This window comes from Falco peregrinus, chromosome 9 (assembly GCF_023634155.1).
Source record: "Falco peregrinus isolate bFalPer1 chromosome 9, bFalPer1.pri, whole genome shotgun sequence".
NCBI classification, from domain to species: Eukaryota; Metazoa; Chordata; class Aves; order Falconiformes; family Falconidae; genus Falco; species Falco peregrinus.
Window position 1 is genome coordinate 27447093 of NC_073729.1, and position 27276 is coordinate 27474368.

The 27276-nt window shown below is 39.3% G+C and overlaps 1 protein-coding gene across 4 annotated transcripts in view; it reads right to left on the reverse strand.

The window, feature by feature from the left end:
• The window catches only part of GNAS (GNAS complex locus), a 158513-nt gene that overhangs the window by 7853 nt on the left and 123384 nt on the right, over window positions 1-27276 (reverse strand). For all 4 annotated transcript variants that reach the window (XM_055813806.1, XM_055813807.1, XM_055813809.1 and 1 more), the window contains exons 6-8: window positions 3058-3112; window positions 1269-1342; window positions 691-749 (exon numbers count right to left, since the gene is read on the reverse strand). In XM_055813806.1, coding sequence (XP_055669781.1) covers window positions 691-749; window positions 1269-1342; window positions 3058-3112 — 188 coding nt within the window. The remainder of the gene's footprint in view (window positions 1-690; window positions 750-1268; window positions 1343-3057; window positions 3113-27276) is intronic.

A 27276-nucleotide genomic window follows, 5' to 3' on the forward strand; every position in this document is an offset into this window, starting at 1 on the left:
GTTTTTTAAAACATTATATTAAAATGCATGGCTCCCTAGAAAAATGCAAGTTTATAAACTCCATCATAAACTTTTTCAACAAGGGCATTTTGGGGCTAGACTATACAATGCTGTAGTATATTATATACCGTATGTGACGCCATGTCTAACAAGACAGATGTTCTCTACAATCTCATAGAGCATTAATGGGTTGGTACTGATTCAGAAAGCACCACCCCTGACATAGCAATGTGGCTGCAATCGTGTGCAAAAATATGATAATCTGATTTTGTGCATGTATTAATCAGTCTGTAATTGCATATTTTGTATAGGTACAAACATATGTAAACCTTCACCTGAAAGACAGAACACAGGGTGGAATTTAACACTCATAGCTGGCAAATAATGGACAAACCCATCACCAAAAAAACCTAATTGAATAAAGAAAGGGAAGCTGAAGAAAGTGGACAAGCCATATGAAGTTATCAAACTTGAATTCCTTTCCACCTACATTCTCCCTAAACATATTCTACGCAGTTACAGAAGTTTACATGTCAAGAAAAAAGAAAATCTTATCCTGTATGACTGTTCAGATAATTGCTTATCAAACTACATGGAAAAGATTGCTTTCACACAGGGAAAAAATAAAGATAGGCCATTAAAGTTTTGCAGTGAACTACTTTATAAAACACACACGAGTTCTAATCATACCATTAAAACACTGGATCCATTTTCGGCGTTCATCTCGTTGCCCTCCAACATCAAACATACTAAGAAAAAAACACAAATTGAGTCAGAATACATTTTGTGTTTGGTTTTTTCCCCTCCCCCCCCAAATGCAAACAGAAAATGGAAGAAATTTTAGGACTTCCATGTCACAGAAGCTAAAAGGAATTGAGGATTATAAGAAACCGAACAGGTAACAGTCCACCAACATATGCACGCACAGCTTTCATCACAAAATAGAATTATGTTTACTTTCACTAACACCTACACTTGAAGGTAAGAAATTCTGGTATATGTACACTGCACACCAATTTGAATTCCTTTTAAAATCAGGCTGTTAAATTAAAAAAATTGCTTTCTATTAAACATCAACTTGAGAAATACAAAATTCTCAATGACTCAATGTAGTCTAAATGACTATATGGTAGACTGTCCTCCAATTTACCCTGGTATTTGTCTTCATTGTATTAGAAAAAAAGTAGAAAGAAAAAAAAGGGGGGGGAAACTGGGGTAACGTGGGGGGAGAAAGCAGAGAACAGGAAAAAAAAGAAAAGGATACTTACTGGAAATTTACTTTATCCACCTGAAACTTGGTTTCAAAAATTCCTGATGTCAAAACTCTGCATCTGAGAAGATCCTAAAGCATAAAGGAAAAGTCATTGATTCAACAGAGATATGTCACATTTCTTGGTATACCCAGCAACAGAAATAAAACCTTTTTACCCTGCGCTGACAGTGTATGCTGTACTGCAAAACCAGGGAACAGAGCATTATGAAGCTGCATTTAAGGTTTTGATCTTAGAACACATGTGCACATATATGGGTGTGCTCAACTTCTAAAGTACATATATTTTCACACACAGGTTTTAAGTGCCAAGCTTGGAATAGGAAGAAACATTTACAGGCCACTTAAAGCAAACTCAAGTGTTCAGAACAGCACAGACTCATCCCTAGATATTAAATGATGCGTTCACAGATTTCGCTGGGATTGTGGCATACAGCAAGATCTTTAAACTACCACCAGATAACTCTCAACCCCAGAAGACAGATCTCTCCTCCAGCTGTTCAGTGCTTAGCTATTAAAAGAAGTGTGTCTAGATCTCAGAATTTTCCAGTTTTTTCCTTCAAAGGACCAGGAGCTCAACCACTTAAATCTTATAAGGATTGGGCTTTTCAAAGATAAAATATGAAATTTCCTGTAGAGACAAAAATGATAATCAGAAGTTGTAAGCTATAAACAACTGAAATTTTTATAAGCACTGCAAAATCCTATTAAAAACAAACTGCTTTGGCTTTTGTTTACTGTGAACTGCAAAGCAGCGACAGCCATATACAGTGCCTAGTGGTTAACTGATCTAGAAGAACCTAATTTGCATAGGCTGCAGACTGACTACACAGTCCAAATATAACTAACTACAAAATACCACTTTGAATTCTACTAAAGATTTTATCATTTAGAACCTAAAGTTTTGGTGTTCTTCACAATGGGTCTAAATAGAAGCTAAATTGTAACATTCACAGTAGACCCTTAGCCTCCGATATAAAATCAATACTTGTTTTAAAGTTTCATATCTGAAAATTAATTGTTCCAAATTTCCCATATAACTTAATTTTTAATATTTTTTTCCTGAAAATAGAATTATTTCAGTGATAAGAAAGCCTCACTTATAAAAAAACCCTCAGATTTTTAAAAGGACAAAGGATTAATTTATTCCTGAACAATTTTAAAGGACACAAACGGTTCTGCCCTCATCAATACTGTCTATGAAAGTTTTGGGACATTAGTGGTTTTGAGTTATTTATCCTACAAAAGCATGCTAGATGCTTAATTGCATTATTTATGGGCAGAAAGTTAGGAATACACATGTGATTTTGGATTAGGAATTTGTTCCTAAAAAGATCTGCAGATTATCTATAACAAAATGAAAACTACGACTCCTACTCTGATAATAAAATATCCTAACAAGGCTGTTTTTATAAAATCTGGTTTGCAGTGGGAGCCAGTGGGGCTGAGAAGATACCAACCAACCGCATCGGAGAAAGAGCATGGTGCCTATTCAGCAAGGACAAAACATTGTACATTACTCACTCAAATGGGTATTTGAGTTTTAGTGTCACAGAAGCATGATGTAAGTCTTGAATCTAGGCAGATTTTAATTTCACAGTACATTTACATGCATAATCTCAATCCAAATGACAGAAGTAATTTTTACTGCAATACTAAGTATGTACAGTACACGGCAATACCAGTATTAGTGCCACAAATGGCTAAGAGAAAATTAGTAAGACAGTTATTCTCAAATACGGAGAGGGCAGATAAATTGCATAATTTCTTAATGAAACTTTCCTTACCTGGTCAGATGGTGTATACTCATTTTGTTTGACAATGTCAATCTTGTCTAGAAAACTGGGGAGAGGAAAGAAAGAGAGTAACTTTTCCTTCTCAAATTAGACAAGCTATCTAATGCTTCAGTAACTGACAGGTTCCCAGATAAGATCTGCTATATTTTAATGGCCTCGGCTTCACAAAATACTGAATACACTTAAAATTGCTCAACATACGTGCGCGAGTGTTTCACCGTGCACTTCCCAGCAGCACCCAGCAGAGGGCCAGGGCCAGTTTTATCCATCAGGTCTGGTAACCCCATTCCAGCCCCCTCCCACACGACTGCCTCTGCTCACACACACAGAAGCCGTTTAATTTCGGTCGTTTCTTCTTATACATTATACAATATAACCTGCTACCGCTAACAGTAAAGCAATGACTCAAATAAATTGGCTACATGTAATTTTCCTGAAAGATGAAATTTTTTTTTAAAAAAATTATCATTGCTGTAATTCTTTTAATAAATGAAATCCTTATTAAACCCCAATTTCATTACAAATTCACTTAAGGGAGAGGGAATAGTGATTTTTCTGTCACTTGTTGGTACCAGTTTCTCAGTTTACTTTCTGAAGTAGCAGCAGTAGTAAGTCAAATGGGTACAAGAAGATGTATTTTATTAAAATTCATTAAAAAGCGGACATCTTGGAGCCTTTTAAAATGTTTTTACCAATTAACTGTAACCTCCTAATTGCCTTTCACTTCAACTCACAGAGCAGAAATCTCAAGGAACCATTTGTTAACTCTGTTTTATTGTGGTTCGTCTGTGAGATTCTGAGACGTAGCAAACCAGCAGCACCAGGATGGCGATTTTATGCTACTCGCACCCCCAGCCACACCGCCCGACACGGAGTACGCAGCAGGGCTACGCCACGCTCAGCCAACTCCCACTGCAGCGCGAGCAGGACATCTAGCAATGCTCCTACAGTTAACTTTACCTGTAACATTAACGATTGTAGTCTTAAAACCAATATACTTTGAAGTTCCTTTTAAATTCCTTTGCTTGAATTCTTTTCCTTACGAAGCAGAAATCACAAGAAAAGCTGAGTTTTCCCTCCCGATCCCTACACGCAGGTAGGTACAGTGGAAGTGCATTAGCTGCGGCCACAGGCAGCAATTTCAGGGATGGGGGAAGGCAGCCATGTCCCAGGTTCAGAAATCGGAAACCAAACCCCCATGAAAACCAGCAAGGGTCTTAGCCCTCAGCTTCAGCCCCTGCTTCCCAGCTGACATTCTTAAAACACCTAATAAACAGCAGTGGATGAAGAAACAACAAATGTATATTTTAACAGCGGCTTCAGTGTAATGTCCTTTCCACCAGGAACTAGATGACCATCTTGTTTCAGAGACAAATTACAAGTGATTTTCATTTAGTCTGAATTACAGAATTTTAAAGAGATTAAAACATATCTTAGTAAACACACTCCTTAAAACAGGAGACAAAAGTGTGAAGATTTCCATCATGAAAAGCAATGTGGAGACAGATAGACAAGGGTAAAATTAATGACAAATTGTGTTCTGCAATTTGCAAGCTGGATTTTTTCCTCATCTCTTCCAGGCTGTAAGTAATTTTATTTTTTTAATCCAAAGGAAAAGAAGTAAAGCTCTTTGTTCAGCACACAGAGGATGTTAAATATGTACAACAATCACAAATTCCAACTAGTACGAGTGTTTCCACGGTATGTTCTCCCCTTAGACCACGGTTTCACAATTGTGGCAATTTCAGAAGTTGGAGGATACTTGAAAAATGTTCAGAACATAACGTGTTCATAAAGATACAAAGGTGATTACTACAGTGACCCAGCCTCTCTGTCTCTCTGTACTGAATTTATCTAAGCATAGCATTTTATGCAAGGTACCACGAGATTTCTGGGTTTGGTGGTTGCTTTTTTTTTTCTTTTGTTTTTAAACACTCTGCTAATCAGCTTGATGGATTTTGAAAACTGACAATTAGAAAATAACAACAAGATACTGCTAAAACCTGGAACTGAAAGGACAAACCTCTTACTGTTGTTTATGCAGACTATTTTTAGGCCTATGATTTCCTTGAAAAACATCAGCCACATAGAAGCAGCAGTACTGTACTTGAGATGAATTCCAATAGAGATGTTCATGCCAGGTAAAACAAGTTCAAATGGAATAAACATTTCTTCTTCCCCCCCAAAACAAGTTCCAGCATTCAGTAACATCTGGTATTCGTAACAATACTCGTTCAAGAAGGAAGTCTTTCACTATGTGATAGTTACCCGAAAACCTACCCTGCAAAGCAATACATTAAATGAAGATTTCCTCCTGTGCATGTGCCTTTTCCTAAAAGTCTGCTCTAGCAACTATAGAAAGGGCTAAAGACATTAAAAACCAGTTCTATTTTTTGCTCAAACATACAGAAAGAGGATTATTCTTTCACTTGGTCAACTGAAAAATAAATGTGTCTGTAAGGAAGAAAGAGTAGCAGAAATATGATCGAATCCGATATACTTACAATAAGGAGCAGCAGCAGGAGTTCAGAGATCAACACATTATGTTCAGAGACTTTAAGTCAATGCTAGTCAAGACCAAATAATTCATCCCGTAAATTAAACTAATAATTAAGTCAGATGAAAACAAAGCCTAATTAAAAGTAAAAACAAATTCACCATCATTAATTTCTATTTTTAATTCTTGTTATGCTCTACCCAAAACACCAGTGAGACCACTTTAGTACTACTTTGTGTGCTGAATTCACTGCTGTTATAGATTGTTCTAAGTCTACTGGAGATATGCCCATCTACTATGTCAGCAATGAATTTCACAGGGAGAAAGAAAAGTGACCTTGGTGAAATAATTCAAATAAAACTGTCAAACCACGAAACCAAATTTTATACTGCAAGTCTTGCACCAAGTTATGAAGTCAGGTTTTTTTTTCTTCTGTAAAATTTTCCCAGCAATTACATGGGAAAGCTGTTTTCCAGAAAGCAAATCATTCATTCGGCATTGCTGCCAATTCTCATTTAGGGCCAGATTCTGGACATGACTAAATAACAGAATCAGTTATTCCTCTGCAAGATACTGTCACTTAGTATAAGGCACTTTTGCCTGTGTTATAAAATATCGATGCTACTACGGCATATGTTAAAGTAATTTTTTTTTTTTTTTAAAAAGGGAAGAAAAAGGAGACTTAAGGTCATTTTAGTCAGTAACACTGGAGAAGAAGCATCTCTAGGACAGCAGCAACTGTGTCCTGAGATATTTTAATATTATTATAAATTTAAAACAATCAAATAAAAAATGCACTCTATTTTTGGGTCCCTTTCTTCAGCCTGGGGAAGGAAAAACACAGATCTTTGCAAAGAATGAAGTGTACTTAATTTTAAGAGTGCACTTAGGAGGCAGATTTCATATAGAGAGATACACAGAATCTTTCCTTAGCTCCTGCAGGTCAGAGTCAGTCAGTCATATACCTAATTCTTCCCAAATTTTTAACAAGCCTATTATGTCAAAACCATGTCCCAGTTTTCAGATCAAGATATATGCCAATTACTGAATTATTCTGGAGTTCTTTCATACAGACAGTGGTTGTTTTATCCCAATGTAGGGGGAATTTCCCCTAACAAACAATGCTTCTGCCAGACTAAGAATTGCAGCCTGCGCTCATTTTCCCCCACTGAAAAGGTATGTAACATGCGAAATCTTCCACATCAAGGAACAACGTAACTTCACCGTTTCGGGAAGAACAGGGAGGGGGAAATCAGACTGCTTTTCCTTGAGCATTTCCTGATAGTCTTTTCAATAAACTGTAACTTGAAATTTTACACTCTGTGATCTGACGAAATTGTTGGCAGACAAGAGGGGGGTTTTGCTTTGTGAAGAAGAGCTTTTGTTTTCAGTCTAGAACACCACTGGTAAGGTCTCTTCAAATTGACAACACACCTTTATTTGAAGAGCTTTATTTCCATCAGATTTTTGTCAAGTCATAACCTGAATTTGTATACAAAATGTCCCTGTTAATATGTCTTTTAAGACCTCATCTTTAGTGTCAGTAAGACACTGCAAATCAAGAATTCAAAATTTCAGTCCCAACTAAATACAACATTTATTACTTTGAAACCTCAAGAGTAGTAGTGGAACTCCGTATTTGTGAAGTTTCTTGCCTCTGAAAGCCTCAAGGTGTTTTACAGACAGTAAATCAAGCAACTCCTGCCTGCCTCATTCAAGCTGCATTTCCTGCCTCCACCATCGCATCCCGAACTGCACACCTTACATTAACCCTACTTTAAAGGCAGGCACACGGGGAGTAAGTTAATTGTCTAGAGTCCCTTGGGTTAGTGGAAATGGAATTTTCACTTCCTGTGAGTCATATGTTTTTATCAAGATATTACTAAGAAATAATCAGATTATTACTAAGAACTATCAAGATTTTACTAAGAATTAGAGTTGTATTTACCATGTTCACCCCTAAAACAGTTTTTATAATTCAGGTTTCTATGATCGAAAATAAATTAATATTTGTTTACTGATCTTCCTTAAGACCAAACAGTGCAAATGCCCAGCGGATTTTTATATATTTACCTATACCCTATCAGGGCTACAAAACTAATTCAGAGCTCCCTAAAGTAGTTTTAAGCTGAAATTTAATTCAACATTAATAGTGTCTATAAACAAGAGTGTATTTTTTATTTCTCAGAACAGATCATACTTCTGCTTTACTCCCTTTTTAAAGCTTGCCATCATCCTTTAAGTTATTCAGGAACAGCTTTCTACAAGCCAAACAGTTAACTATTTGGTAAATTCTTTCTTTAGCTATATTGTCTATGCTGAAGCCAGAGTTACAGGATTAGCACAAAGATAAAGTACCCTCTTTAAGAAGGGACTTGAGCTGAGAAATATACGATGGATGTACCGCAAACTTTAACACAGTTTAAAAACATGTTAATACAGAAAAGTTTTCCCAACTCTGAAAAGCCCAGTCTGTCACAGTGTCAAACCCTGGGTTTCCCAAGCAGGCCAGCACACCCAGAGCAGCACTGGGCGGGGGGTTTACTCTCAGTTGCAAGCATGCATGTGCGCATCGGCGGTCCCTCAAGCCTGTCCGTTTCTGCTGTTCCTGGGAGCAAGCAGGATACTGGTAGGAGTAAATCCTATTCCTTAAACTGATGATAAAGATTTCTTTTACATTTCATCTGGATTATTTTGCAAGACAAGCAGAAAAGCAGGCAAAGTTACAGGAATGATGCAAATTAAATAAGCAAGTGTTCAATCTGCTAGTATTTATGGTATCCTGCAAACATGAGCAGTATATGAAACAAAACTTGATAAGTTTTCCCTCAAAATTAAAATTGGAACATTAGTAGACTTGTTTGTTTTTGAAGATACACTGATACTTGCTATGATTTGCAAAGGTGGCGTTTTTACTGTTAAGGTGGTCACAGAAGACATGCCACAAACATGTTACTGGATGATTAAAAATATTCACAAAGGCACAGCTCTGCCCCCCCCCCCCCCCCCCCCCCCAACAACAACAAAACTAGGTAAGGAGAGAGAAGAAAAAATAAAAATCCATCAGATCCTCTGTGATTACTTTAACTACTTCACAAAGAAAATTAAGAAAAGGCACATAAGGACAGTACTGTAACAAGTATTATTGGTATAATTATGAGAGCACTATATTGCATACAAAAACATCTCATATGATGTTCCTGTAATGAAATTCTGCTTGTCAGTTCTCAGACATAAGGACCCCATTCAAAACCACATTTATGTGGGAAATGAACTTCAAAAATGTAGTATAAGACTTAAACAGAAGTAAACCAAAAGACAACTCTTTAGAAAACTTTTCCAAGAAGCTGCAAATGACTTTTTTTATATTTCCAATTTCATGTCAAATCGTTATTATTAATTCTTTACTGAAGTAGCAAATCACACAAAAAAATTTAAAAACGGTCTGAAGCTCAGAATTTAATTATAGATAGTATTAATGCATACATGTCCCGGAAAAGTGATTTTGAGAGCGGCCCCAGCTGTAATTACAGAAGAGCCTCGCAGCATTCCAGCCACTTGGAGGCGAAGGGGCACCATGGGTCTAATTTTGAAGCAAATAATGAGAAAGCTGAAAAGTATGACTCCATATATTTGGAATCATCTTGTGGTAATCAAGGTTACAGTTCCTTATATGGTGTGGAGAACATGAAGCACACACAAAAAATAGAATATTAAAACTACAGGGTATAAAGAACTGCAACTATTGCAAAAACCCCAAAACATACCCCACCGACCAGCCAGCAAAGCCCCCGTACTTCTGTGCTGCCATGAAACACAAACCTTTGCCCTAAAAACAAGGCTGGTTACGCACCCAGCTTCCTAAACGGCGTAATTACAAAAGCGTAATCCGCCAGGAGGCATGAATGAATTTTAGACAAATCCAGCAGAAGGCAAGTCACCTATTCACAAAGTGCTCACGAAAAAAGAAATGGGGAAAAGGCAGAAGAAAATAAAGACCTATTTAAAGAGATTGTAGTTGTCTCTTCCCCCCTTGCCCCCCCCCCCCCCCCCCCCCCTTTTTTTTCTTTTTCTCTCTGCCTGTCTAAAGTTAGTCTGGCTTAGAGGATGCACTAACTTTCCCAATCAGTTTTACATTACAGCACAAGTCCAGAAATAGCTCCCAGCCGCCTTGGCCTCTAGCACGGTTGCCATGGCAATGGAACCACAGTGCTATAAATAGCTCATCAGCACCAAATCTTGTGAGACACATCTGGAATGGGGCCAGCCCAGCCCTGGCCTGACAAATAAAAATAGGCACAGGCAGTTTCAAAGGCTGGAAAGGTACAATGCGGCTCAGCTTGTGCGGAGCGGCGGGCAGAGAAACAGTTTGGATTGCTTGTTAGCGTGAGATTTATTTGATAGGAGATTGGGAGAAGTATAAAAGTTACTTTATTGCATACTAAACAGTCAGTCTTTCTCTACGGTCTGTTCTTCTTTTCCCCTAGTCTGCAGCAAAACCATACGGCCTGAAGCTGTAACAATGCAGTCTTGTGCCCAGGAGACCATTAAAATAAGGGAAAACAGAAGAAAAGAGATCTTCAAAACTTCCCCCTCTAACTATTTCTGTACATTTTTGGCTCAAGTGAATTTAAGCGCTCCTGCGAGTCTGACAGGCGTCCTGGATGGGCTCCTGCACGGGCTGGAGCATTCTGCTCCAGTTAAACCCATTCCCAGGCTGCCCCATGGCTCCACACGCCCGGTACAAGGTGGCTCCCTGAACCCCTCTGCCAGGCTGCAGCACTGCTCTCCTCCTTGCCCTCACCAGGGACAAAGCTGGTGCTATGGGCTACGCTGAGGCTACACATGAGCCGTGCCCACAGTGGTGGCAGGCGCCATTGGTAGTCGCGATGTACGGCAGCCCGCTTCCCAGCAGCTCTGCTTGACGAAACTGCTTTTTGAGCACGCATTTTCTTTCACTCAGTGGGTGAGAAAATGTCGTATTTTTAGCACAGACTCTTTATCAACCCATTCAATTACATCCAAATTATCTGTGTGGGAACAGAATGTTATGTCAAAAATGTTATTCAGTATATTTGTCAATATTACCCAACAGGAGACATTTGTATAATCAGGAGATTCAATATTTTCTACAGCAGATGAAAGCAACAGTTCAGGAATCAGACTGAAGTTGTAAGACTTTGCTATTTCACAGACACTGGAAATAGTAGTCAGCATGATAAAACACAGCGAACACCACTCCCAAAATAGTAAATCTTAGTTGCTCTATCAAAAACCAATAGAGATTACAGATGGTAATCAAAAAAACTGCAACTATAATAAGCATTAAGCCACAGTAAAATATCTTCCGTATGCCATAAAGGCACTGCTCACACACTACACACAAACTGCACCATCAACCCACAGGATTCCTTTAGGTCCCTACATGGATATTTTCATTTCTAAAAATTGTACAGTAACTTCCATCCAGGCTTAAAGCTGTATGTAAACTTCCCTCCCCTTCTCCCTTCCTTTTACCACAGCCAGTTTGCTCATTTGAAATCTGAACAATGTAAGTTTCAGAAAACAGCAGTTTTCACAGAAGTATTCTGGAAAACCCACTTTATAACATGCAGTGAAGAGTAATTCAGAATTTATTGGTTTTTACAAAGATCCTCCAAGTTAGTTTAAGAACCTATAATCAACTGCAAGTTTTGATTTCAATTATATAAAGAACAACTACCTTCTTTTTTCTTTCTTAAGAAAGCAATTAATAAAATATTCTGAGATAGCCCTTTCTGGGTCATATAATGAATTTGGTTTTGTCTGGGAGAATGATGAGTGGGAGATGGCTGTAGAGCAGGGAACACATCCAGGTAACCCCGACGTGGCCCACGCTCCAGCGCTGTGCTGGACGGGCCCCCCAGCAGTCAGGACACCTGCCCGCTCCCCCCGTGACTGGATGCTGCTCACGGATCCCTCCTCCTCCAGCCGTGGCTTTGGAGGGCTCCCTCCCCCAAGCAGATCATGAGTACCCCTCTACACTTCCCACTGCCAGGGGCCACATTTCATCCCAGACACCACAGCCATCTGCCTGGGACAGTACGCGATGACCGGTTTTCAACTGAAACCTGTCCTGCACAGCTTCCCCCCACCGATAACCGACACCCCCGCAAACGCCTGAGGCTGCTCCAGCTGCCTTCACTCCTGTTGTGCGAACTTGAAGGTGTTTTCACACTCACCACGACCAAAACAGACCGATTAAAACCAACCCACTGCCGCGTGCCTCCGAGGCCTGCTCCGTGATACAAACCTCAGAGCAGCCCCTCACCCCGCCCCAGAAAATTACTCTTCCATGCCAGGAGGAAACGTAAGCTGGTCCAAGGCCAAGGCCGGGTACAGAAATGAAAGGTAACGGTATGGATGAGATCACGATGGCATGATCCCAATCCAGGGCGAGCCCGGGGCAAGAACATGGTGTGAGTGAGTGGGGAGGAACATGGCACAATCCCTATTAACTTGTTCTTTCTTTTTTTTTTTCTTTTTCTTTTAAGTAGGCTGCAAAAGACAAAAAAAAACATGGGAAAACATGAGGCAATTAAGAATTCACGTAACAAAATTTCTCACTCTACTTTGCCTTCTGCCCCTCTTTTCCAGCGTTTCTTCCTGAATTTTGTTGGGCCAAACACACCAGAGACTTGGCTCTAACTAACGATCCCGTCAGTTGCAAAACACTACCAAACCTATTGATTTACATATAGGATGTTATCTCTTCTCTACACTTTAAAACAATTCTGTTTGCCTGCCTTCATTTTTATTTACCTCTATTAAAATAAGAAGAGAATTAATCAGAAATCAAAATATCACCCTCTTCTAAACAACGAACAGTTTACTGGAAGCAGAATGAAAGGCAAGTGGCATGCTGGGCCTGGAGAGCTCGCGGGGAAATCAAACTCCTGACGTGAGTGGGGCACAGTGGAGGGAGAGCTGACGCAGCCACCTGCGCTCCCGGGCTGTTGCTGTGACTTACCTGCTGCCATTTCTGTCCTTCCTGCGGCCTGAAATGGTTTCAACCTCCCCTGAATCTCAAAGACTGTCATCCTGAAGAACTAAACTTCTACGTACTCCATGGAGTTTGGTAGCTTCTTCAGTTATTTCAGCAAGAGTTCTGCATACTAAAGACTACAATTTTTAATTTTACAGAAGGAAGGAATGAAAAGTTGAAGTCTAATGCTTAACTGTAAGAAAGTAACTAATTGCTCCCATGGTCTTTACTGTCTGTACAGCCATCAAGCTAGATGAGTGAGAACTCAGTATGGTTGACTGTCAACCGCTCTCCCACCCTGCTTCCTCCCTTAATATCCATATTCTTAATACACTTTTTGTCACGCCTGTTTTCTGGAAGATAGAAAACTGTCTGTATCTACAAACAAGGTCAGGGATTTTTCTGTTGTTAGCTTACAGTTAAAACCAGCTTAAGTCACAGGCCTTATACAGCAGAAGAAACCAACAACATAACCGTATCACTGACCGCATCACTCCTGTGCTCTGTGGCAGCTGAACTTGGAAGAAAACTGTAAATGTAGTATTTTTTCAAAATCTATTTAGATCAGGTACAGCAGGGATCTTCTTAGACAGGTTTAAGAATATTTGCTGCTAACTTAGACTAAGGAGACTGTTTCAGCAAAGTCATTTAGGCAAAAATGAATAGGAATAACTTTTAATGGAATTAAAGAGTGTCTCTACAGAATATAAATTTATTTGAAATGCCACCAAAAACTGTGAGTTCAAATCAGCAAATGAATGCTAGCTTCAACTACTAGCATGTCATTTTTAATATGGCAACAACCTATGCATTTGGTAAGTATATGTCCCCTACCGTACGCTGCCCTGAGCAATTAAAACAGGTGAACCTCATGGGATATCCTTTCATTGTGTTGCAACAAAGTATTTATATGAACCTTGTCCTCATGGTCTTTAGCTCCCTCCAGTGCCATCGAATCAGTAGAATTGCTTTCCATTGATAAAGACCATCACATACATGTAATTTAAAATTGCATTATTCTGACAAAATTAGTGACATCACTAATAAAATCAAAATTTTGTTAATAATTTAAAATGCTAATAAAAGTGTCTTCCCTCAATGACTAGGACTAAAAAACATACCCAGAGAGCGGGTAAAAAAAGAAAAGAAAAAAAGAGACAACCAAAGAGCTAGATCTGAAGTAGGAATAAAACTATACTGACAGCCACAAAATGCTTTATAAGCATTATTTACTGGTACTTGCACCATGCCTTTCAGATGATAGAAAAGTTAATAAACTGATATTTCATACTAGTTTCAATTATTTGAAGAAACAGCTATCTGCAAAAACAGACAAATCAAAGGTTCAGACAGTTCCCACATTTTTCGGCTTGTGTATGGCTTGTGTAACTCAAACCCCAAACACTGAGAACACAGAACCAGGCACTTCCCTAACTGCTATCTGAAAAAGGGGCAACATCATTTTTAACAGAAATTTTAGACAAAGCTGACATGATCTCACGTGACAGAAAAGGAATTTTGATCCCAGAACTGAGTTTCCGCAGGAACTAGGGAAGCATTGATAGCTCAGGGAAGGAATCAGGCCCTAGATGAGCCCGAAACAATGGGAGGCCAAACTGCTGCTGGGTTTGGAGCAGGGTGATAGGGAAGACTTCACTGCCTTTTTCAAGTACACTTGTACAAAGGTCTTCAGAAAAATAGCTCACATGTATTTAACATGCAAGAACATAAATCCAGAGCTGGAATTCTGCCTACCTAGGCACCACCCTAAAAGAGATTTTTGTTTAGCATTTTAGGAAGTTAGGTTCTTTTGCAAAAAGACAGTAATTTCGACTGTTACCCTGCTCACAGGACTCTCAAATACTTCATTTCTATCACGCCAGCGTCACATGTGATTCCTGCTGCAGGCACTCAGGACTGGAAACGGCAGTCAGTGTCTTCACAGGACTACCTGTCACTACCTGTTTGGGAGCCGACAGTTTGAACACCTCACAGCAGCTCACATTTCAGCTTTTGCTTTTCTCAGAGCGTGCTCCATTCTTAATCCAGCTTGGCAAAAACAACTCCAGGCCTCTGTAAAAGGAGGCCCACAACCTGGCATCTAGTATTAAAAGCATCTGTAAAGAGCACATCTCTCATTCTGACCTGAGTTTTCTTTTTTTCTCAGAAAAATTTGCTTGAGTATGAAACTTAATACCAGACATAATTAAAAATATTCATTTTAAAACAAGGAGGCTACACAGAGCTCTAACAGTAGTTTTATACTGTTAACTTTGAGCAGTATAGTGACACTAATCTTTGGCTACTGTGAAAAGCACTGCCTGCAAATACTCTTTCTATGTTCTTTTGCATACAATAAAACGAAAAAGGCCAATTTAAGTGCTTGTACCAGACAAGCCTGTGTGTGCCTGTACCCTGGTACACGTTACATTCAGGCAGATAAAAGGAGCAAGAAATGAAGCTTGAAGCCAAATTCAAAAGGCAAACAATAAAGGTGAACATACTACTTGTGTGGGAAAGCCATTCACGGGGAGTGACCACATCTCTGAAAAAATGCAGCCCTCTTACTCCCATAGGAATTTAACACATCAAACAGACTCTGTCAATCACCCAGTTTCATGATTTGGCTTTGTTCAGATTGTTGCTACTCTTAAAAGGAGAATCTAATATAGACCCTACACCTTCGCCTGCTCACATGTTGTTTGTACACAGTAATTGACTATGTATTTCCCCAAACTACATTTGACTATTCAGCACTTTTAAGCGTACAATTAAAATGGACGCCTCACAAAATACTGTGGCTTTACAGACTCACAAAGAGCTCTAATTCAGCAAGTGACATGATATGCCATTTTAGAATACTTTAAATCTTTCGGATCTTCTAAATAAAATATCTTGGTCCTTCCCCACTCTTCCCCACTGACCTGCTACCTTGACTCAACTTATCCTGAAGCAGAATTTTAATCATTATAAAATATGAACTCCTATAAGTCTCGTCTTTCAAAACAGAAGACTGGCTATAACAGACCTTAGAAATAGCACTAAAATTTTACTCTAATCATTCAAACATCTGTAAAACTGACAGTAGGATATACTTTATATTTGCAAAGCATATTTTAACATTTTCAAAACCTATTTTTTAACATGGACTTTTCTAAGCTGCACACTTTTAAGATTAAAGTAACAGAGAATTTAGAATGAAGTGTGCACAGGAAAAATAAAATCCCTGACAAGGCACAACCTTAGCCTGTTTCCTCTCTCTGCCAGGAGTCACGTCTGCTGGTTTCAGCACAGGGAGGTTTTCCATGGCAGTTCCCTGACTCACAGATGAGCAGTCAGGTGCCGCAAAACATGGAACCGAGACAGGACTGGAGTAAGCATGCAGGGATAGATGTGTGTAGGTGATGGATGGGCAAGCGGGAGAAAGACTTGTTGGGTGAGAGCACAGATAAAAAGGACGTGAGGGGAAATGTTTTAAGGACTTTTAAAATCCTTGACTAGCTTAATACAATGTTACAACCAGGAATTGATAATGCAGCTACTTCAGGTGGAATTAGTTCTTTTAAAACAGCTTTATTGACTCTATTTATTACAGTTACATAGAAGTGTTGTAATTACTGAAGTAATTACTAAATATATTATTCATAGAACATAATTATTTCAGCATTATAACTTTAAAACCCCTCAACAGCAGAACGGGAAGCTCTATCTTGAAATGGAACCTTATACTCAGAAGAACATTAAGATGCAGGAGGCGCTAAAGATGAACATATACGTACCGCCCTTGCAGTCTCAGCATCCTTACTGGCCTCCGTTTTGGTCAGAGGCTGAGGACTGCGAAAGCCTAGGCAGGGTGTCTTCTCCCACAGCCCCATCCTCCTCTTCTGACATGGGCCTCTGTGCTCCCGGGCACTGCCAGAGCCTTGACCACAAACCACCTTTCTATCAGGGTTGAAGAGAACCTCTGCACTGAGGTGTATTGTACAAATTCGGGCTAAATTTAAATTACTGCCACGTTCTCTGGAAACCTTAACTTCATTCCCTCTTTCCTCAGGGGACGGGGGGGAAGGAGGAGAAAGGAGAAAGATAGATTCCAGCCATTATGGTTGTGAAGCAAGCACACAAAATGGTGCAGTGAGCTCTGCCTATGCAGGCAGCATGAAACACACACTGAGGGGTGGAAAAGAATTTGATGTCAACAGTCATTAATTCTGAAACTCCAGCAATGCTAGTTTATGCTTTTTTATTCCGCTGAAAAGAAAGCTATTAATAACAACTCATTTTTGCACCACAAGTGGGTGGACTTCCTGGCTCCACACACTCAATCACAACTGGGCAGCAGGGAATCCAAAGGAAAGGAAACCCAACCGAAGAGCCCAAGGTGTGCATTCAGGTTCCAGAAAATTTCCAGACTCCACTGGATGACTGACTGAAAGCTGTAAGATTCCAGCAGAGGACACACACATCTTGACCATCTCTCTGTCTGCAGAGGGCAGTGTGTCATGTTTGCATTTTGAATGGCTGAAACCCTAAACCTAAGTTATTTATTAACAGATTAAAAATTTCCTCTTCTACATGAAAGGAAGATTTAAACTGTCTCAGGAGAACAACTGAGCTAAAACAGGCACTAAAAACCATGGGTAGAACTGCTGCAGTGGAAAAGGATGAGAAAGGGTCTAAGGTGGTATTTATCTTTCCCAAATGTAGGGCATATGCCTACACCAACATACGTTAAGGGGTTATGGACCCAGCTGCGGCTTTGCCACCCTTACACAAAGCTGTGCTCAATATCCAAGTCTATTATTTTGCAACAACATAAACCCAGTAACCCTCTTAATGTCTTACTGCAAAGAAGCATTAAAGGATGTACAACACCCTTCAGTGTTGCAGTCTTGGTTCAAATGCATGCCTAAAACTTAGTGGGCATCTGACATTCACAACCCACAGACCTGGTAATAAACGTGCAATTCAAAGCTGTACTAGGAAGCAGAGACATGCAGCAGCACTAGTGGAATGATCATGACCCAGTTGTAGCCCAGACTGGCTCACCTATTGCTCTGATACCTGTAACTAGGAACTATGTGATTTGAGAGTGCTGAAGACAATTCCAGGATTTCCATTTGTTCTGCATTACTATAATTAGAGCTTCCGGATCATAGTTTACACTAAGAACCAGCAGCAAAGACTGCAAGGTGGAAGAGACTCAGATGGGTCAGATAGGGAGAAAGTTTGACAAGAAACCTCAATAGTTTGGGTGAAAAGGAGGTGTGTTCTTACATTACTTACACCATATCAGGTGCTTATACGTACACAGCCTATGAACATTATAACCATATGTGAAACACAGCTTTTATCACACCACAGTATTTTAACTCCACTTCCTCTACTCAGCAGCAAATTATTAGATTCACCACAAAAAAGGGTGCCTAAGCACAGCAACTGATATATTACACAGAATTGAATAATATGCAGCTACTAACTAAGCCACTCTGTTTTCTTCTACATTTTCCAGCCCAAGACATTTTTGCAGCATCCTAAACACACTAGCTGCCCTGTATTGATTGTGATGCTCAAAACTAGTGACAAGGTGCAGAGCTCTCAGCATGGCACTCTTCCCTCACCCCAACCCACCCACGTTTAGATCATACAGCTTCAACTTGTAAAACTATAGTTATCTTCTTCGTATAAATGCACATGCACAGGAAGTCCAAGGAACAGACTGCCAACTAAGCAGATGAGAAAATTAAAAAAGACCTGAGACACTAATAAACTATGCCAGAATTATATACTCCATCTAAATACAGGTTTTAAGGGAACATCACTGGAGTACTTCTGCAGATAAGCATATCCTTTGTTTTAATGAAAGAAAAATTCCCTCCTTTGAATGAACCCACTTCCAGTTGAGAGACCTATGATTTACTAACACATCTTATGATGCTCTTCTGTTCCTTTGCTTAAAGACAATAGAATGGGGAAGGAAGGAAGAAAGTTGTTTTTTTTTTAAAAAAAAAAAAAGGCTGATATAAGTTACATTCGGGTCACTGACTTTCTTGATTGTGGCTCTAAACACCAAGACTTTGAAAAGGAAAAAAATCCAGCCACCCTAGCCCCACACCACTGTGCAGCAGAACTTCCTCCTGTTACCTACCATCCATTTTTATCAGTGTGAGCTGCAGCTATTTAGTGGAGTTAGAAAGTATCTAGGGAAGAAAAAAATGGCCAACTAACATCAAAATTGAAAAATGCTACTTTTCAAATATATTACTGACTTCTAAGTACGTACACAGGGAAACTGCCATACATTTACACAGACATAAATGTGTCTAACTCAGTAGTGTAAAAATCTGTTTCAGTTTTCTGCATGTCTAGTGTTAATCTATTATGATGCTTTGCGGTATGGATGTTAGTAATAAATGTGAAACAGTTCAGAATTTAGAAGATGCACTATTTAAACATGGATACTACAACCCAATTGGCCCTGTAATCCATATACGTATATGCAATATATGTATAAAAGCACCATACCCTTGTACAGATTCTGGTAATTAAGAGTTCTGTTTCAAAAAACCACCATGTTTCATAGAATATAAACATGGTAATTGTCACTTTTATCTCACAATCTACACTGTGATTTCAATTATGCACAAGAAAGAGACTGCTTATGAGAACTGAACCAAGAAGGCAAATCGCATCCCTCATAATAACAGTAACAAACCTGTGTTCATTAGTGTGTCTGTTTGTTCTTAAAGGGTATTTGTTGAATTCTTACAAACATCTCTTACAGACTGGTGAAAAAAGAAAAATGTACTGGGTGCGGCATTAATCTTTCATTTGTAAGACTTGTTGTGAGGGAAATCAGTTTCATATTCTTTACAGCCACGTGACTATCAGAAAACCACAGTGCACAGTTTTGGCATAATTAGCAGGACCTTCTTAAATACAGCCCAGAAGAAAGCTCCGAGGGAAACAAACACATTTCACATCATTAGGGAAAGTCAGAGCTGAAATGCAGGTACCAGCCTCTGCACAGAACAGCTGAAATCCTACCTATTTTTAGTTCACAATTCCAATAAGAAAACAGCTGGGAGTCTAATGAAATTATCTTGGTGACAAATTTAATGGACTGAACACTAAAGTTACTATTTTTAAATAAAGTTCCTAATTATCTTTCAAAACAAGAAGCAATTAAGCAGCAGTGGAGCTATGGCTTCCTAAGCGTCTGCTAAGGCTTGGCTCCAATCAGACTGCAACTGGGAAATGGCTCAACACCTTTCTGATCCTAAAAACTGGTTGAGGGCCAGGCTCAGGGGTTGGTTGGTTTGGGGTTTTTTTTTTGTTTGTTTTGGTTTCGGTTGTTTTGGGTTGTTTTTTTTTTTAGTTCAATGAAAGCAGTTCTGCTTTGACCTGTCCGGTCCTGCCTTGCCGTGTTTTTCCCTGCCTGACTGTTCCCAGTCGCCCTCCTCACGCGCAGGGAATGCCTGTGCACCACTGCACAATGCGCAGCCAGCCCATGTGAGGAGAAGGTGGAGAGGAAAACAGAAAGCAAGCTCGTAATGTCTGAAGAGAGCTGGTAGACCTTAGCACAGCTCAGCTCCATGGAGGAGAGGTGGACAGTGAGGTACTCCAGAGGCAACAGCGATGGCTCGGGGATCCCACCTGGCAAAGGGCTCTGAAAGAGCAGAGGGAACTCTGCAATATGGAGCATATAGATATTTGCAAATTTACTGAACGAGCCACATAAATCACAATGATGTGAGTTACAATCCGACATGTTCTTCTCCAAACACCTCTTTAAAACTAGACATTTTAATAACTGGTTCCCGTGCACATGCTGTGACAATAATGAGTATGTTATACTTGTAACTTCACGTAAGACAATTCCACACTTCATACACACTATATACCTTATTTTTAAAATAAACTTTTAACTATATTTTAACATGACATAGTAGGATTCTATATTCCATAGTCTGGAATGCCCATTTGGGGAATATATCATCTATGCTGGTAAGACCTGAGAAGATCTTCAAATCCATCCTCTCACCCCTTCTACAAAACCACTTAATTGTGTCAAGATTTTTGATGATATTGCACTGCTTTTTGGCATCAGTACCATGAAAGACTGAACAATAACATCTTTCACTCATCGCTCATCTGATTTCATTTAAAACCTCAGACTACCCAAAATCATCCGAAGTTTTTTTGCAGATGTGAGCTTTTATATTCTTCTTGAAGAAGAGACATATCACACCACCAATTTACAAATGGGGAAACCAAGTTTCACTCAACTGGCCTTTGATAACAAAATGTGTGGATCCTAAAGCAGTTCAGCTCCATGGAACAAAGGTAAACAGTGAGTCCTCCAGCAGACAAATCCTCCAGCACAAATGGTGAAGAAAAGCCATTCAGGCTGAACTAAGAAAAGAATTGAGACTGTACACCTTAACTGCAAAATCTGTTCTTCATGGCACATGAACTGAAAGGCAGAGCTAATGAAAAGACCAAAATAAAATCATAATCAGTAGATTCAAACAAGACTGGTTCACATCTTGAGATTCAATCTGATAAAAGAATATCCAGGGAACAGCCACACTCTTTATGCAGCCATGTAAGAAGACTGCCTTGCCAGATAGGAAGCTTCAAGATGCCTAACTTTTCCACACTCTGTTTTTTGTAACATCATAAATGAGTAATTAAAATCCAACTGAGATGCCTTAATAGCAAAAATGGTGCACTGTGCATTCCAGAAATGGTCTTCAGCAACTTTGCAAGCATTACAAACATCGGCAATGTATGAACAAAAATGGCAAATTAACCCAGTTTGCGGGGATTTGTCATATATATTGCTATTTTCATTAATTTATAAAAATTACTTGGGCTTCAGAAGGGTTTTGGTTTTGTGGTGGTTTTTTTGTTTGTTTGATTTTTGTTGTTGTTTGTTTGGGGGTTTTTTAACTGTAAAAACATGATTCTCTTGGCAAAGATCATACAGCACCACCGGCCACCCGAACCAGGCCGGATGCAGCTCCACCAGCACCATGCTCCTTTGGCAGACCCCTCCTTCAGGACCCAAGGCTCCTTCCCTCCCCCAGCTGCAACAGCTTTGCTAAAAATAACCCTCCGCTAGCTTTTACTCCAGCTGCAGTTTACATAAGCCCTTTGGGGGAAGGGGAACCTTGCAGAATACCCAAGGCACTTCACAGCCTTCACTAAAAATTCACTGGGCAGCCAACACGTTTCAAGTGTAAATTACTATCCAGACACTGAAAACCCTCACTTGCATAATGAATATTTAGCTTTATTGGTGGGTATCCTTCTCAGAGACTTAATTAGTGTACCACAATAGAAATATAGTTAACACAGAATTATATTTAACAACTGACTGTAACACGTTTCAGCTACAAAGTCAATGTATAATACACCACAGCGCAATCAGCTCAAAAATGGTATTTCACATCACAAAACCTATCAGTGACATCCTGCCCACAAAATTACTCTTAATCACGTGTAAAATTAGCTAGCCATTTCTTTCAGTTTATTTAGGACTTAGTCATATACTATAAAAAGTACTTTAAAAAGTACTTCAGCTTCAGTGTGATAGACTTGTTCACCTAATACGAGCTTAATCTATTTTTTCATTTTCAGCCTGCCTCTCCTGAAGTAAAGATTTTACGACCATGTTCTCTGCATGCAAGCACATGGTCTCAATAAACTTTTGTGCCTGGTGGTAAATTTATACCAAATGTACTGCAGACATCTTTGTCAGGGGTCTCTCAAAAATAAATTCAGCAATACCTGTGAATGCAGTTAAGTGCCCAGACAACAGAAATCTAAATATAAAGTCCCCTGTGATGAAAAGGCTTCGGTGGATGATCAAACAGTGGAATTTACAGAAGAGGAAAAGGAGGGAGAGAACATGCAAGTCAGTGGCATCGAGTGCTCCCTCTCCCTGGGACTGGCAGTGATGTATTTGCAGTGTTTCAGCTCAGGGAATAATTGGGAATCGAACCTGGCGCTTTCACACTGCACCAGCAAATGTACTGGCCTCATTTCATCGTTGTATCAGAAATTTTCTGATGTCTTCTATCTTTTGGAACGCTGTTGCTTTTAATTCCTTTCCTAAAGCAAGTCTTTAATGAGATTTTACAGTATCTTTTCAGGTCTTAGTTTGATAAAAGTATTCTCATAATTGTCATCTTCTAATCTTGAAATGTTCTTTTTCTGCAGTAATATAGCATGAGCGATAAGAGCTCTCACAAAAAAACAACCCACCAACAACCCATGCTCCAAAAGCTGTTGTGCTTACTGGTGGTGAACATCAGAAACAGCAGATCCCAAGGTAAGGCAGAGTTCTAGCAGCTACTCACCCACCAAGGCAAGTAAACTGCAAAATCCTAAAAATAATGGTCACACCTGCTCCGCGGTTCGCTGCTATCAGAGCACCCAGGGAAGCACATCACTGCAACAAGGCATTTCCTGATGGAGCAGCACTCACTGTGCCTTCCACAGCAGCAGACAAACCCAAGGGGTGCCCTCCCTGCAAGCACCCCACCGCCTGCCCAGCACTGCACCCTGCATCAGCAGTCCCGGCACTCCTACCACCAAATCCACCTCAAGAATGCTAAATGTAAAAATGACGCAATCAATGCCACACTCTTTCTCATTTCCTCAAGCATCTATTTATAGCTTGCCCTGTATTTTGCATCTGCAGATCTTCCTCCGGCAGGAGGGATTCCTAGCAAAGGCTGCTCCAGCCCATATGGAAGTCTTTCATTCCGCTTGGGTCTGTATCACATTGACTCGTTTGTTCGAATCACAGCTCAAAACAAACCTCATTCAGGGCTTTTGTCGTTTGCACAAAGGGAGGTTGCAAAAGCATGGGAGGAAAGGGTGAGTGAACATTAATTCTCAGGAACTAATACGAGTTTTAACAGTTGCTTTGACTGATTCTCAACACTTGACAGTTATAGTTTTTATACCACTACAGTAGTCCAAGAGCACTATACCATTAAGTCCAATACTAACAATTAAAGATGTAGTTTGCTCTATTTTTTGATAAAGTTACGGGAATTCTACAGTAAAACTGAGTGCATTTTTTAAATTAATGGGTAAAGCTTCAATAAATATAAAAGTCTAGTACATCTAGGTGCATGACAACCTTACAGAATTTACATAAACACAACTCCTCCTCTTATTTTAACTTCTCATCCTAATTCACTGTTAACACAGACTGACCGCTGCCTGCTTTCACAAAACCCAGAGGATTTTAAGGATTACTGTATACACAATGATCTACTATTTTATTGGTTCACATTTACTAAAAGTATCAGTATTTTTTAAAGAACTGACATTACAGGAGAAGTTTCACCTGCAGCAAACAGTTATTTTTAGGGAGGATTTGTTGTACTTTCCCTACCATCAAAAAAAAGTACATTCTGTGCCTAGTGGGAAAAAAAAAACACCCCAAACAACAAAAAAACCCAGACAACCAGAAAAATGGGCACTAACATCTACAAGATCCACATGTAGTGACGGTAAGCCAAAGAATCTTAAACGTTCAACAGTTACGAAGCTCCGCCAATTGTTTGACTTCTTGAACATGTCAAACCTCGTCAAACGTTGGGCCTGTTGCTCTAAGTGCACCAACTGTCCGTTTATCAGCTTTGCCCTGGTAGTCCCATACAGTGTTTGCTACAATAGTGAGATCCCCTCACTCCAGGAATGTGTGGCATTGCTTAAAGGATGAAAGGCTGCTCGGCAGAACACCAAGGAATCTATGCGATCATCAATATTTGTGAAACCTGTTGTTAATAAATTAGCTCGCAGTAGTAGAAACTCCCATCTACTTAAAGAGAGTTCCTAGAAGGACAAATCTAGGCTACTGAAAGTAAAAACATATAGTAATGTACATTTGCAGCTGCATTTAATGATCTTGTCTAACAGTGCAACAAACCAATTTCTTGAATAAATTTTTTTCTGTCAAGTCTGTAACAACACTGATTAATCACTCAAAATGAATGGCTCTGAGTGAGGGCTTTGCATGCACACATGAAATCTTGTTTACTAATATATCAGTAGTTTGAAAAATACCAGTCATTTTAATTACATGGAAAATTATTTATGAAGGCTCAAAACTTAACAAATAATCAACAAAAATCAGCCCTACACAACTCCCCGATTCAAAGTTGGAACAACGACTTTTTAAGATGGCAGCTCTTAACTGTTTTGCGTAACTAACCCAGATAAGTTTAGCTTTAGGTATGCACATGTATACAAATCACACACAGTTACATGCAGAACAAGCACCCTGTCAGTGTAGTTCACTGCTATGTTTTTCATATATTTCTAGCATATTCTCTTGCACTATTAATTAATGCCACAACAAAAACTTTGAGGACAGAAAAAGAAATATTTGGAAGGAATGGGGAACTGTTGCCATTAAAATGCAGAAATTATAAGTTTAATTAACAGAAGGTTTTGCCTTATAATCCATCTCCTGCTGTATTGCATTTCAATGCTTCCCCTTCACACCAACAAAAAAAATTCCACTGCATTTGCATGTTTGCAGAGAACAGTGCCACAAAAAACAAAGCAGAAGCATGGATAGGTATCAGAAATATGTAAGTCCAGACACTACTGAACCAGACAGACTTGAAAGCAATTACAAAAATATGCATCTGATACTTGCTTTAAAAACAAGCTCAAGATTATTTTATCTTCTCTGTTTGAAATTGGAATTTCAGAGCTTATGCACATTTTGTCATTTATCTGTATTGTTCATTTATTAAAATGTTTTAAATCATTTGGTGGTGCAAGCATGATATTCTTTATCAAACAACACAGTTTACCATTTTTACCACTAGTAACAGGGAATCTCTTCTGTGAATTATTTTTAACTCTGTGTTAGTTAACTCTATGGGTATAGGCAAACCATCAAGAAACCGGACTACAGAACAACTTTGCAGAATTCTGAACTGTAGCCAAATACTTTTAGTATAGAATTACCTTATGAAGCTGCATCACTCTTAGGTTTATACAGTAGTAGTTACTCATACATTCACATTCTTTGATAACACTGGCTTTGGTTTTAAAACAGACTACTAAAGTAAAATATTAGCTAAGAGATACATCCTGAGCAAACTACCAACTGGACTCAACACATCATTCTTCACCAGCTAACTAAAATGCCAATATGCTTGTTATTTAGTCCTGCCTTCATGACACTGTCTTGATGTGCTTTTGCCATTCAAAATGAAACTTACTTGTCAGAGGAAAAAGCTATCCACTGAACAAATCACGTGGATGTCTACTTATGATCACAGAGGAAACTTACTATTTTATGGACAAATTTTATTTAAATAAAATGTTAATATTCATGCCAAAGTTTCAAAAATACTCTTGAGCAAGAATGTGCCTAACCTGAGGAAGTTTTGTGCTGTGAACTTGTTACTGAAACAAAGAAATAGCTGTTATATGAGGAAACGCGCCATTTGCATGTGAAAGCAAAGGTAACACACTGAGAAAGGAACGTCCATTTCCACTAAATCAGGTGTCCATGAGCACTTGCACTAGGGTTTACCCCTAACTCTTGCAGACTAATGTAAGTAATACACTTAAACTAAAAGGCAAAGTGGGTCAAGAAATCAGGAGAAAGCTCCAACCCAGCTTTTTCATGCTCTTCAGATCAGGTCAGCCCTGCCTCCAGCTGAAGATAAATCCCTCACATTTACAACTAGACAGGGAAAGGAAGTTGCATCTGCAGCCAAAGGCCAGAAAGGAATTTACACATTAACAGATGTGTGGAACAAAGAATAAATAAAAACAGCAAAAGAATGAAGGCAATGGGGGTGTGGGGGGTGTTACAAGTGGCAGAGTGAGTGAAAGTGGAGGCAGAAATCGGATTCCTGAAGCAAACAGTTACACCCTTTCACGATAATTCAGAGGGATGTGGTGGGCACTGCACAGACCTCAAAAGCCTGCAGTACGACTTCTTCAGTTATTCACATTTCGGACTTGTAAAGGTCCTTCTGCCATTGTGGCCCATCACCTTTAATATTTTCGCTCATCTGTGCTCCTAATCCGTAACACTCAAGGAAGCTATTCCAGGACACCTTTTGTTTTTCTTCATACCGGGATGTAATTTATTTTGAAGACAGAGAAGTTTATCTGAGTTTGAGTGTAGCTTGAAATTATGAATTTATGATTAGCTGTGACAACAGTGGGGACACGTGTTGGATTCATAATCCATTTATTGGCTAAGTTTAGGTTATCTCATTTTCACAGCACTTGCCAGCAGGCACATCCCTGCTACTGACAATCAGCAAGAAAGGGCAGAGACACGGAGTAGTTAGGTGTAATTCAACTACTTTTATATTTGGACTCATTTTGCTGGTAGTGACTTCACTGAAGTCATGTGAAGACAGGAGTTACTGTGCTTCCCACCATCCAGAGCAACCCATTTCTGAACATAATACCCCACTGGATTGCAGAGAAAATATAACCTGGGCTGTATTTTTAATTTTTTTTTTAATTAAAATTTAACCTTTTTTTAAAAAATGTGATCCTCTGTTCCCTCAGGCTGAAGAAGAGTTGGGATAAGACCCTAATTCAGTTATCTCTAAGTGCTCTGGAATAAAGGTGGGTTTTATAGTCAAAACTAAGGATCAGAAGTTAAGATTATCTGGGTCTA